This window comes from Strix uralensis, chromosome 6 (assembly GCF_047716275.1).
Source record: "Strix uralensis isolate ZFMK-TIS-50842 chromosome 6, bStrUra1, whole genome shotgun sequence".
Lineage (NCBI taxonomy): Eukaryota > Metazoa > Chordata > Aves > Strigiformes > Strigidae > Strix > Strix uralensis.
In genome coordinates, this window is record NC_133977.1 from 19,257,711 (window position 1) to 19,270,829 (window position 13,119).

Sequence of the window (13,119 nt, forward strand, 5' to 3'; positions counted from 1 at the left end):
GTGGCCGGCTAAGTGAGGAGAAGTGGGAAATGAAATTAGTCATTTTTCAATCATCTGTTAAATTCAGCGATGGAAAACCATCACTCTGAGAGGGTAATTGGTGGCCTGTGCAAAATGGATCTTACTCCGTTGCTCAGGATCTCACTCCACAGACGCTTGACGGCAAAGCAAAGAAATAAAAGTCTGCTCCCTCTTCTTGCAGACAGTTTGAACAGCCAGGAGAGGGGCTGCAGGCAGGAGGGTGCACAGGGCAGTCTCTCAGGCCAGGGGTCCACCCTGGCTCACATCTGCTGGTGTCACTGCTGGCCCTGTCGTGCTCACTCTCTCACAGGAGATGTTTTCTATCTCCAGGAAGTGTTTCAAAAGCACCAAATCTTTATGCTTACATTAGAAAAAATACATGGGAAACAACATAAAAAACCCCAAACTAGAAGTGTAATCTCTACGTATTAACATACAGCTTACCATTCTGCAGGTGTATTATTCTTTTAAGGCCTGAAATGCAAAATACTAAGGAACCTTCATTTATTGCACTCAGGTTCACATATATCCTGGTCTTGTGCCTTTTCCAGTCTGACATAATATTGCATAGAACAACAAGAACAACAAGAGGTCTGTTTTCCAGTAATGTGAATTCACAAATGACAACAGTTCAGCATGTGTCCTGTGTAGATGTTAGCACCTCTGAGATTTTTCCATATTGCAAACTCGTTAATTTAGAATGTTAGTAAATGCTATTTATTAAAAACATGTATTTTATGAAGACTCACAAGTCATATAATGTGTTCTAGTTTTTTGCAGATGTAACTTATTACTATAGAGACATTAAAATAGTCTATGAACTATGATTTAACATCACTTTCTTTTGTTGTACGTTATCAATCAAAATACCTTCAGAACCTGTTTTTTTTCATTAATTTGGTCCTAATATTCTTTGTACTTGATCATTTTCAATGCTTAGTACAGTTCATGTTGTGTAATTTCAAAGTATTTTTATCGCTATTAAAAGATTATAATTCTTTTTTTAGAATTTTCTTTCTTCTGATTTTTAACAATCTAAAATTGATGAACTGCAATGCACTTCAGGGAAATATGCCAACAACTGTGGATTTTAGTTTCAGGATGCCTGTTCTTAGTTCATTCGCACTCTCAAGTGTTTGTTGTAGGGGGTACAATCCTGTTTTCAGAATTCTTGGTAGCACGGCATTGGCCTGATACACAGAGTGATGTTAAGACAGAGTCTGGTAGCTGTGAATATTAAGTGCCCAGGCCCGTATTTAAAAATAACTAAGTGCTCAAAATAGAACCTAGTTTTTCAAATCAGTTCAACACTATTTAAATCTATGCCATAGGTTTCAAATGGGATATAAGTAGTTTTTAAGCGGTTGCTGTAGATGTACTCGCTTAGATGATAAAATTTGATTCCTTTTGTTCAGAGAGACAACAGGTCACTTATGCAATCATTTTTTAGGTCCATTTTGTCAGGGTTGCTCATACCAGAACCACTGTACTGTCCCCTTCCCATCCCGTGTTCTTTATGGGTGGGCTTGTTTTACTGCTTGTAAACTTTTACTACTGTAAAACAATGGCTTGTGGTCACATGGACTGCAGTTGAATGGCTTAAAATGTAATGAGCTCTTGTAGACAACACGTAGGCAAGGAGCATTTGAATACTGGCTCTGGCACAAAGTTCCTCTTTAGGCACAGTTGGGACATTTAATCTCTTGCCTTGAAATCGCCATCAGTAAAATGAGGTAATACCTGCCTACCTGTCTCATAGGAGCACAGATGATTGACTCATGCTCGTGAAGTGATAGAGGAATGCACCGAATGCACGTTGGAGCTATCTGATCTCCAGATATATGGGGAATTGTTCTTGGAAAAACCTAAAAGTATTAGCAGCTGTGTTCATGTGTGCAGTGTAGTACCATAATCAACTCCAGTAACTGAAATGAGGGATATCGTATGTCAAGATGGTGCGGGAGCTTTTCAGCGTCCTCCCAGTGACTTTGAGAAACTTGAGCCATTCTAAAGGCAAATATATTGTTTTTCAGAAATATTTTTGTAATCCCCAGTGCAAAGCCTTGCATGTTTCTGAGTGCTCTCCAGTCCTTAACCCTGGCTGCCTTTGGGCTTTCTTGGGCTCCTTTCAACTGGCCAAACCTGCAGCATGACAGCAACAACAGCTGGCATGAATTTGTTGAAGTCATTGATATTCACTGGTTACCTTAAAACCAGGAAAATCACCTCTTTTGTCAAATTACACACATTTCATGGTAGGATTTTAACAAGATTTCAAGGACGCTGCTATCCTGTATAAAACAAGATGAATTAGGCCCCTGTTGTGTTAGGTTCGCTAAAACCACAGGACTATTACTGTGCGATTTTGTGTGTGTGTGTGCAGCATGTTATGACATATGCACTTTGCTTCTTTTAGAAGACAAAGGGAAAGCAAAACCCAGTAGTGCAAGTCAGCAGTCCAGTACAGAAGTGGGTCCTTTTCTTCCCAAACCTGGAGTGGCAGCAGTGGCACCAGTAACACCTGCCTCATCCTCCAAGAGCACAAATGGAGCTCCTAACACAGTTTCTGAGTCAGAAGAGGAAAAAGCCAAAAAACTACTTTACTGTTCATTATGCAAAGTGGCTGTGAATTCTCTGTCACAACTAGAAGCCCACAATACAGGTGAGTATACTTACAGTGCAAGTCAGTAGTGTGTGATTATTTTTAAAATTCACAAGCTGGTTTTCTGGCACTGTGGTAGTCACACTTCACTGAAGAGTCTTTTAGTTAAAACTTACAATGGCAAATTACAAAAACTTTTCTGTTAATGACAGTTTCATGTGTGGTGTTTGATACTTCATTGAAGCGCTCTCTAATTTTTTTTTAACTGTCCTTCATGTTCTCTAAAGGCTTTTAGTTGACAAAATCCCTACAGTTCATGTTACCTAATCAGATTCCATCATACCTTCATAGTGAGGATCATAGTGGTCTGAAACACTAAGGTTTCTAAAATGTCAGCTCTCTCTCTCTTTCATATTTCATCTCACTATCTCTGGTGTCTATTTTTATGCTGGTACAATTTATAGTAATTTTTGTTATTTGATATGTTTGATAATTTATGGTGAGCTCCATAGATTTCCTAGATGTCCTAGAATCTTTTGATTATTGCAGATTAGATATGCACCCTTCAAAAGGCCACAAGCAGCAATCCCTAATGTGCTCTGGCTGCTCTGTGATACGCTGCTGATGTAAAGCTTGTTAACAAACCATTGAAGCTGGTTTGACAGCTGTAATGTATTCTTGAAATGGCCGAAGAAACCATTTCTTCCAAATCAGAGGATACTGACTGAAGTATTCCTGTTCCTAGGCAGGTTTTGAGTGATTGCTGTGATTCCTATCCTATTCTTGGCTAATGCCTTTTTTTCATGATCCAGCAGCTATATGGATTTTGGCAGAAGAATAAGCAAAAAACACCTTGGCCATACAGTCACGCACTGCCCCCAAACAGAAAGGCAGTGGTCCAGTGTGCCTGTTGTTCCCTTTTTGTACAAACCCTTCTTCCATTGCCTGGCTTCCCTTTAGATTGAGGAAGTGGGAACTTGACTCACCAAAACCAGAGTCATCATTAGTCCCAGTCTGTGGTGACTTTAACCATTCTGTCTTGAAGATAAATGTGTTACAAAAAGTCTCAAGGCTAATGGACATGGTTATATGTTGCTGATCATTAACTCACCTGTGTCTCCTTGCCCATTAGGCTCCAAGCACAAGACCATGGTTGAGGCTCGGAACGGCGCTGGTCCCATCAAGTCTTACCCTAGACCTGGATCCCGCCTGAAGATGCAGAATGGCAGTAAAGGCTCAGGACTGCAGAACAAGACATTTCATTGTGAAATCTGTGATGTCCATGTTAATTCGGAAATTCAACTTAAACAGGTAGCCTGCATGTATCTAGGGCTCCTTTGTTGTTTTTAGTTGCATTGCAGTATTTTAGGTGGAATGTAGGCCTGTGTGAAGATGTTTTGGAAAAAAGTGGACCTAGTATTTCTTTTCTGTCATCCCACAACTATTTCTAAATAGTTCACCATAGGTCAAGTTCACCTAAGTGTTTCAGCTGGGGAAAAAATGGTCTTGAGAGTCATGGACAAGGTGGTCAGTATCAATGAATAACATAGCAGATCTAGTTTCAAAGTTTTCTGTGGCTCAAGAGAGAGATTTAAACTTTGGTCTCCCAAATGGAAGAAATTCTGGGTTGAGGTTCCCTCAATTCCTCTTTTGTTGCTGTTTCAATCTGCTGGGATACTTTTTAATACTATGTGAGAAGAAGAATGTGACTTGAATCTATTGGTTTAGGACAATCAGCAGGAGGACAATACTGTAGATATGTCTGAATTGTTTAGAGCAACATTACCATTAACAGCAGAGCTGTGTGAACATGCAGGTCTGCTCTGTCCGAGCCAATTAGCCCTGGGTTCAGAGCTGTGCCAGTACAGATACACTGTTTCTGCTACCCAAAAAGGAACCTCTTAACTGGATGGTGCTGTGCTGTGTGGATGTGTCCTCTCATTCCCAGTTATTTCAGTTATCTCTAAGATAGTATTAAATTGCATGGTGTAGACATATCCCTGGGTACTGGTTCTTCCTTCAACTAATATTGAATTATTTATGCAGCTGAACAGCATCAGTGAGACTGAAATTTGCCTCCTACTTTTGAATATCCCTATGACCTAGTGATTACAGCTCTGCCTGGTTCAAAGCTCCTCAAGTGGAAAAAGGAAATACTAACCAAAATATCAATAATTTGCAGAGCCTGTCTCGGATCACAGAATTCACTGTATTTGATTAGTTTCTGATTCTCTGTTTGATGTGCTCCAAATTGTTATGTTTAATTTAGCAAAACTCATCTTTGCTCTCTCTAAAGAACCTACTTTATCTTACAAACAGGGGCTTAGGCATATCCTGCTGATAAATCAATTTCAAACTCAAAACTGAGAAATGTTTAAACAGCTAATTAAATGTGAGGATATTTATTTCAGCACATTTCCAGCCGAAGGCATAAGGACAGAGTTGCAGGAAAGCCTATGAAACCCAAATATAGTCCTTACAACAAACTGCAGCGCAGCCCAAGTATTTTAGCAGTAAGTATTTTTATTTCTCATCACTGTCTATGTGAATTTGTGACCTTGGGGACTCCCAGCGCACAGAGACAGGAACATGACAGACCTGATGCTTCCGCAGCGTTTCTCCCCTGAAGGCTGAGTCTGCATGGGGATCAGATTTGAAGATAGTTATGTATTCTGTCTACCCAGACAAAGACACGCAGACAGCACTGCGCGTGTTATTTACTGCTAGGAAGAAAGGAATAATCAGTGGAATGGGAATGAACCGTGTGCCCCGTGGAAAGGTATCAGCTCTGCTGGGCTAGCACACTTCTCCTTGAAGGCTGCAATGTATATACTCTGCCTTTCCGGACACCTGATGTAACTCTCAGTTATGATGGATGCAGTCGGGGAAAAGGACATAAGATGTTAAGATATAGAAATACTAATGCTCGTTCTCTCCGTACAGCAAAACAGAGTGCTGTGTGGATGTATTATGTTGGCGCAAAAGAGTTACCAGGTGTTTAAGAGAATTGATTGCCTATCTGCATGCTCGGGCTGTGTCTGTCACGGGCTATCAAAACACCTGCCCCCAGCTGTTCCCCTTTCACATGAACCTGCATTCCCAGGAATTCCCCAAGCTGGTTCTGCCAGTCAGCTGCAGCTGGAGTTCAGACTGGCTCTAGCACAGCACAGATTGTATGTTTATTTGCTCATGACTCAGCCTGTATTTTATTCATTAGGGAAAAGTGCATGCCACCTATGGCACAAAAACGATTTATAGGTTGGAAAGAGAGAGATGCAAATGTGTGTGTGCAAGAGTAAGCATGTGAAAAGCCTTTAAAAGCTGAAATATTAATATGTCTTTGTAATCGTATAGAGGCAAATGCTGCAGGCTTTCTCTAAGTCTCCGCATTTGATAGGTTCTGCACACACTAATCTTCTTCACTTGTGTAATACTTCATTTTATAATCGATTGCATAAGGAGAGCCCTCCACTAATGAAGGATGTGAGTATCTTTGCCCCCACGAATGTGTGATTGTGGCGCAAACCATTTTCAGTGAGACTAGTGTATATATTTCTGGTTAGCTTTTTCACTGCAAGCACCAGCAACGATTGTAGATCACAAACTGAGTAATAATTCTTTCAGAAAGAATTCTTTATGGTACTGATCTTAAAAAATATTTCGATTTTGAAAAGAGCAGCTCTGCATTGGCAGGTTAAAAGCTGACTGGACTAATACAAGCTTCCCATCTTGACCACTCTACTTTTCTACTATTCATTTTTGCAAGTGGGAAATTTGACTTTTGACATTGAAGTCTTAATTATTTTTTTAATATTTCTTGCACAGTTACGATTTACATAATTTAATGTTGTTTACCTCCAAATTATGCTTCCTCTAAATGTCAGTGTGACTGCCCCTACACTCAAGATATTTATGTATCTAAAGATACGATTTGGTTGCTTTAATTGCCTTGGGAGTAAGAAGACAATGTGGGTAAAATTTCTAAGCAGCTGACATGAGGTTTCTATGAGAAACTATGATGTGCCCTTTGTCAGGGTTCAGTTTTCTCTCATGTAAAAGTGGGCATGGGGAGAACTATATTTACATTGCTATTTTGTGTGGTTTATTCCAGGCAAAACTTGCATTCCAGAAGGACATGATTAAGCCTCTGGCACCTGCTTTCCTTTCATCTCCTCTGGCTGCGGCTGCAGCTGTATCGTCAGCTCTGTCCCTTCCTCCTCGTCCCTCTGCATCCTTGTTCCAGGCGCCTGCAATACCACCAGCTCTCCTCAGGCCAGGCCATGGTCCCATCCGGGCAACACCTGCTTCCATACTTTTTGCACCATACTAATTTATTGATGTAAAAAAGAGATTACTGTGGCCAGTAGAAAGGGAAAAAGAAAAGCAGGAAAAGGGTCAAGATTTTAAAATGTCTTTCTCTGTTGAAATGCCATCCAGCGTGACACCTCAACCACCCACACCATAAAATTCATCATTGATGGTACTGCATTCTGGAGTCTAGACAACTTTCTTTTTCAGTCTTTCTCTGTCTTTCCTTTTTTAATCCAAATAGAGAGTGGTTTAGTAAAAACTTAATTGCTCATAAAATTTATACCATTAAAGATTCATGCATCTATTACTTTTTAATTTTTTTTCAATGTGTATGATGCACCTTGGAATCAACGAACGTAAAATATTTTCCTGACAGACTTGAAAACTAGGGTCTTCCTCACTCACACTTATGTAAATACTTCTCTGAAAACCAATGGGGTATGATCTAATGTGGAAAAAAGGTAGATGAACCAAATGCTTGATTGTGGGTAACATCTCAAAAATGAATTGCGTCTTTTTCTTTTCAGTGTGCTCTTGTTGACAGGGATTGTGTACTGTCCTAGGCCCCAGTACTGGTGTATCTTGTGTAGTACTAAAGATGTATCACATGTCTGATTTTAATATTTTTAGTTTCTGTGCAAATGTTTGAAAGCAATGCAGTGCTGAAGCTTTTAATTATTTCTTTTGTGTCACACTTTATTTAGAGAAATTAAAAATAGAAAGCCATATAACATATAGTTAAGATTACTACTTGTTTGCTACTTTCATTTAACTTATTTTTGTTGTTTACTCACTGGTGTTGCTAAGCAATGTTTAAAGAGAAAAAAAAGCTTTTCAATTGCACATTACCACAGCTCACATGCATTGTTCAAGAAGGCAACAGATCCATGTATTTGTACGTAAATATCCTTTTTTCTTCATTTCTAACTAGTTTCCTTTGTAACAATGCTGCATAACGTTGTGGCTCCCTAATGCAATAATGTACAGAACATAAAATATTTATAATTGACCGTATTATCTGTTTACTGAATGTATTGCAGTAATGCCCCAACCCTTTTATAAAGGTGATTTCAATATGCAGTACTCAGACTGAAGTCATTATGTGATAATGGGGACAATAGGTGGAAGAAAGGAAAACAAAATAGAATTAACTTTTAGAGCATCTTTATCTGCAATCCATAATAGTAAAATGTCTGTGTATTTTTTTAAATGTACCTTTTCAATAAAATAATAAAAAAATATACCTGCTTCTTGTGTTTATTAATTGGTACAGAAGAAAAAAAGCCTGGAACAAACAAATTTACCTAAAGGAGTCTTCAGGAGCAGACAAAGCACTAGAGTTGCAATAAAGTATAATTACAGAACCTGTGTTTACTTCCCTTGTGTTTTAACATCTTTTCCTTGCTACATCCTGTTACAGCGTTTACTGGGGCATTTTTGCAGTAAGACTGTAAACATTCACTACATTGGAGTTTCAGAGGAAGAAGCAGTAGAGCCAGGTGGGTGATTATGGTTTTACTATTGCACCGCCAAAATGCTGCAACATGGTTATGCCATCTCTGATGGAGATTAAGGATTAACTTTAAAACCAACCTGGGCATATCTGAGCCTGGAAACGGGTCACTTTGGAGCCAGGACTTGCTCTGAAGCGTGGGCAAAGTAGACAGCTGCTTGACGCAGCAGGCTTTTGAAGGCAAGTGTTTGAGGAAGCTTTGATATTATCTTTTTCCCTGATGAAAAGCTTGATCTGTTCTGTAAAAATCTTTTCTTTGTTGATACAAAGTGAAAAAGTAAAGTACAAGAGTAAAAAGACTCAACTGTAAGGCTGTTAAGGTTAATACAAAGCCAACAGGGCCATTACAAAGCCATAAAGGCCAAGGAATAAGAATTTCAGGAACTTTATAATAGAGAATTTACAGACCAACATATAGCTCATAGATGCAATGTATTAGAGACCATTTTCTGCAAGTGTAATTCTACCCAATTTCCACTATTCAGTGGAGCAGTCGACTGTGTTGTGAGAGGATAATTCACTGGAGAATCGCCTACAAAGGGGTAGGTAAGGGAGTCTGGGCTTTTAGCATCTTCTGAGGAAGCAGGTACAGTTGTATTAATCCTGTGGACTGTGAGAATTACAAGGTAGTAACCGGTAGGCAGTCTTGCATGTGCATCTGTTTGTGTCTGATTTTGTAACTCATGCTTGTAGGGAGTCAGGTTTAGCTGATCAGCTACTTTCAGAGGAGTTACTTGCATGAGGATGCTGTTTCTGTCCAACATGAGATAGGTCTACAGAACTGTGTATTTTAATTGGTTCTTCAGGAAACATGCTATTTTAGCTGCTTTTTATAACCTACTGTCAGTGATGAGAAATGTTCAATTACAAGTTTCTGCAATTGAAAATATTCCCATATAAGGTACAGAAAACCTGTACTAAGGAGGGGACCGGCCAGGGATGTGTAGATTTGTTGGATGGCTGATTATTTCAAAGAGCATCTTACACTGGAGAAACATTTAGGCCACTAAGAGTGAAAGAATGTGTCATGTCATTCAGCAACGAGAGAAATTACGTAGTCCTTTAGCTCTTTGTGTTTCACAGATTATGATTGTAAGCCAAGGAAGGCTCATGTTCAAATTCATATTCAACATCCTTTGTACTCTTTGCTGTGTTAACTTATATTTTGTGTACTGTACCTCTGCTTGCCACCAAAGTTTTGTCCATGACATGCAGGACTGAGCATTTGAGATGATAATTACATGATAAATGGCAAACCTCATTATGCCTGCTGGGATCTCACATTTTAGAAACGAGCTCTACATGAGAAGGAGAATTTGTATGATACTTGCACAAAGGCTATCAGCTGCTTTTTTGGCATTAGGATGTTTTCTCTTGAGGTATAATAGCATTACAGTCAGCTAGCTATGAAATTAATGGATTTTTTATAACAAAGGGCTAGTACTGAAATATAATATTTACATTGCAGTTACCGTTTTGAATAAATATATTTAATGTGAAAACTACTAATGTAATAAGGTTAAAGTAATAGACCACGTCCTCTCATATGTCTGTTATTCTAGGTCTGCTCACTGTGTTTTGAGCTGCAAGCTGTTCCTGTACGAGAAGTCAAAAGTTATAAGGGGCACTGTGTTGGTCAGGGATTGTCACCTGGCACTGCCATCTTTCTGTAGCAGAAGAAAAAGGATTCAGACTGGACATGGACACATCAGCAGGAACTTTCTGCTGGCGCATGTGTCTGGATCATGGTCGTTGTAGTGCAAAAGATTTCCATAAAGGGTATCAAACAGAGGAAATGGTCCAGTAGTCTATACAGACATATACTTTTAAGAAAAATATAGAAATAGGATCTTCTATGACCACTGCAGGATACTAGTATGTGTGCATCTCATTTCTGCAGGTCAAAACAATAATAAAATATTTCCTTCTGACTTTGGTAAGATAGCAGAAGGAAGAAGACAGAATCTGGCACACATATTGCCCTGTCCATATCACCACTTGAACTCCGATGATAATGTTACACTGGGAATTAGAGTCCCTCTACTGTAAACTAATAGATGTTTCCTGTAAGAAAGAGATTATTCATTAAAAAATAAATTACCTTATTTTACTCCCTTACTCTGTGATCTTGGACTATAAATTTTATGGTCAGAAAAGTTTTGCAAAAGAATTTGTCACATTTGTCTGAAAAAAAGAGAACATGGTTGTCCTAAGCTCTGCAGGAAGTATTTCACTACCTCTATGCATCTGGCAATAATCCAGTGAGCCTCACTGTATATCTTTTGAACATGTCACTTTGAGTAAGTGAGGTACTGTACTACTTATTCATGCTTGGTTGGACAGTAAATCTCCACAGCTGTCACCTTCTGGTCACAGTGGTCATGATGATTTTCTTACTATGGCTAGTATATTTTTTTAACCATTTTTTTCTTAACATTCTTGTTTCAAGTGTCAACCTAAGCATCCTCAAGTGTTTATTGGAATGACGAGTATTTCAGGTAAAACTATGTCTATATTTTTGAGTATCTAGAATTCTTAGATATTATATTGGTTTTGGATTAAAGTAACATTGATTTAGAAATATTTCTATTTGGTTTAGTTTCCTATTCATGTTTATTTGTATGATAGAGTACTGTGCTAGATGCTGAATGCCAGGACCCAACTCCTGCCAAGCACCAGAAGTGGAGGAGGCCAAATGGAGCCTGTCGCATTTGAAAGGCCTGCAGTTGAGGGAGGTTCCTAGTGACTGGAAAAGGGACAATTTTATGCCTGTCTTCAAAAATGGCAAAAATCCAGGTACATGAAAACAAGTAGGTGGTTGGGATTGGCCAACATGGGTTTACAAAAGGCAAAATCATGCCTGAGCATCCTGAGTGCTTTCTGGGAGGAGATGCCTGTCTGTGCAGGCAAGGGGGAGCAGTGGGTGCCCTTATGTTGGCTTCAGTAAGGCTTCTGACACCATCTCTCTTAGAATCCCAGCAGGCAAATGGGGGCAGCATGGATGGAGTGGGTGGCTACGAGGTGGCTGGAGGAGTGGCTGGGCCACCAAGCATAAGGCGTTGATCAGCTGTTTGCAGTCTGTGACAGCCAGTTGAGTGCTGTTCCTCGGATCAGTAACATACTCACCAGTGACCTGTTACAGTGGGATGGAGAGCATTTGGCAAGTGTGCAAGTTTTAACACCAGATTGGGGGGGATGCTTTTCCAGGCGGTATGCTGGAGGGTAAGGCTTCTCCCGGGAGGGACCTCAGCAGACTGGAGACCTGGTTTGATGGTAACCTCATGGGGTTCAGGCAAAGGCCAGGTCCTGTGTCTGGGAAGGAGACACCCCATGCAATATTGCAGACCGGGCCCGCTCAACAGAAAGCGGCTTTGCAGGAAAGGACCCGGGCGGGGTGGGAGGACACCCAAAGTTTTTGGTGGACAAATTGAACACAGGTCTGCAGTGCGCCCTTGTGGCAGCAGAGCCTAACTGAATACTGTGCTGTATTAACAAAACCATGGCCAACAGGTTCAGGGACGTGGTAAAACTCCTCTGTTTGGCACTTTCGAAGCTGCACCTGGAGTAACCTGTCCAGTCTGGGGCCTCTGATATGAGAGAGATTTTGACAAACTGGAGCAAGTCTGGGAGAAGGCCACAGAGGTGGTTAGGAAACCAGCATGTTGTGTTCGGGAAAGTGAGATGGGCTTGTTGAGCCTGGAGAAGGTTGTGGCAGTTCTGGCCACTGTCCTCAAGTCTGATCTGTGGTCACAGGGAAAAGACTGGTGTTTCTCAGAGAAGCCCCATGAGAGGATGAGAGGAGACAGCCAGAAGCTGTAGGAAAGAATGTTCTGACTGCACATAAGAAGAAGAAAAAAGGTTTCACAGTAAAAGCGGGTAAGCCCTAATGCATGTTGCCCAAGAAGGTTATTGGAATATCCTCCTTTGGGGAAGCTATTATATGGAGCCAGATGAGCAGCCTGATCCAACTCCAAATGCTTTGAGCAGAAGGCTGGACTAGGTGACCCCCAGAAGACCTGTCATCTTAAATAATTCTATTTAAGTCAATAATTCTGAAAGATAAAAAGGTCTTCTGCTGAAAAATCAGAAGTAATCATTGTGTTACAGGTCAATTAGAAGCTGAAGGAAACTTGCAGCACTAAATACTGACTGATCACTCACAACATGGAGGGCATCTGCTATGAAAGCCTGAAAAAATGAACACAAGCATCTTATCTGTAGTAGGCTGAAGAAGGGGAACTGAAAGGAGGATGCACCTAGAAAGGTGAGAGAGTCAAAGTGACAGGGAGGGGAAATTATTTGTACTGCGATATTGTGACTGGATTTTGGAGGAGCTGAGGTGGTATTTTTCAGGCCAAAAAAAAAGGACTTTGCGGTATTTGGAATGTGATGCGTTTCAGGCATTGGTGAGTTTTGCTAAAACAAATACATTTTCCCAAAGTTATTTGTTTAGATTATCTGAAGCCATTCAACCAGTTCAATGGCTGAAAAACTTCTCAGCAATCTTGCTCACATCCTGTGTTCACAGCCAAGCAACTTCTATTAGAGCATCAAGGACCGCAGCTGACACCTGTTCTGCATTTGTCTCTGGGTACATGTGTTTTGGAGCAATGGACTGTTTGGGTTTTGAATTGCATATTTCTTCTGCACCCTATCAGACTTGAAAAGGAAA

General features: G+C 40.2%; 1 protein-coding gene across 6 annotated transcripts in view; it reads left to right on the forward strand.

Moving 5' to 3' along the window:
- ZNF385B (zinc finger protein 385B) overlaps positions 1–8,175 on the forward strand; it is a 172,612-nt gene extending 164,437 nt beyond the window's left edge. For all 6 annotated transcript variants that reach the window (XM_074873067.1, XM_074873068.1, XM_074873066.1 and 3 more), the window contains 4 exons: positions 2,438–2,683; positions 3,756–3,934; positions 5,035–5,136; positions 6,735–8,175. In XM_074873067.1, the coding sequence (XP_074729168.1) occupies positions 2,438–2,683; positions 3,756–3,934; positions 5,035–5,136; positions 6,735–6,953 (746 nt within the window). In that variant the 3' untranslated portion in view covers positions 6,954–8,175. The remainder of the gene's footprint in view (positions 1–2,437; positions 2,684–3,755; positions 3,935–5,034; positions 5,137–6,734) is intronic.
- The last annotated feature ends 4,944 nt before the right edge of the window (positions 8,176–13,119 follow it).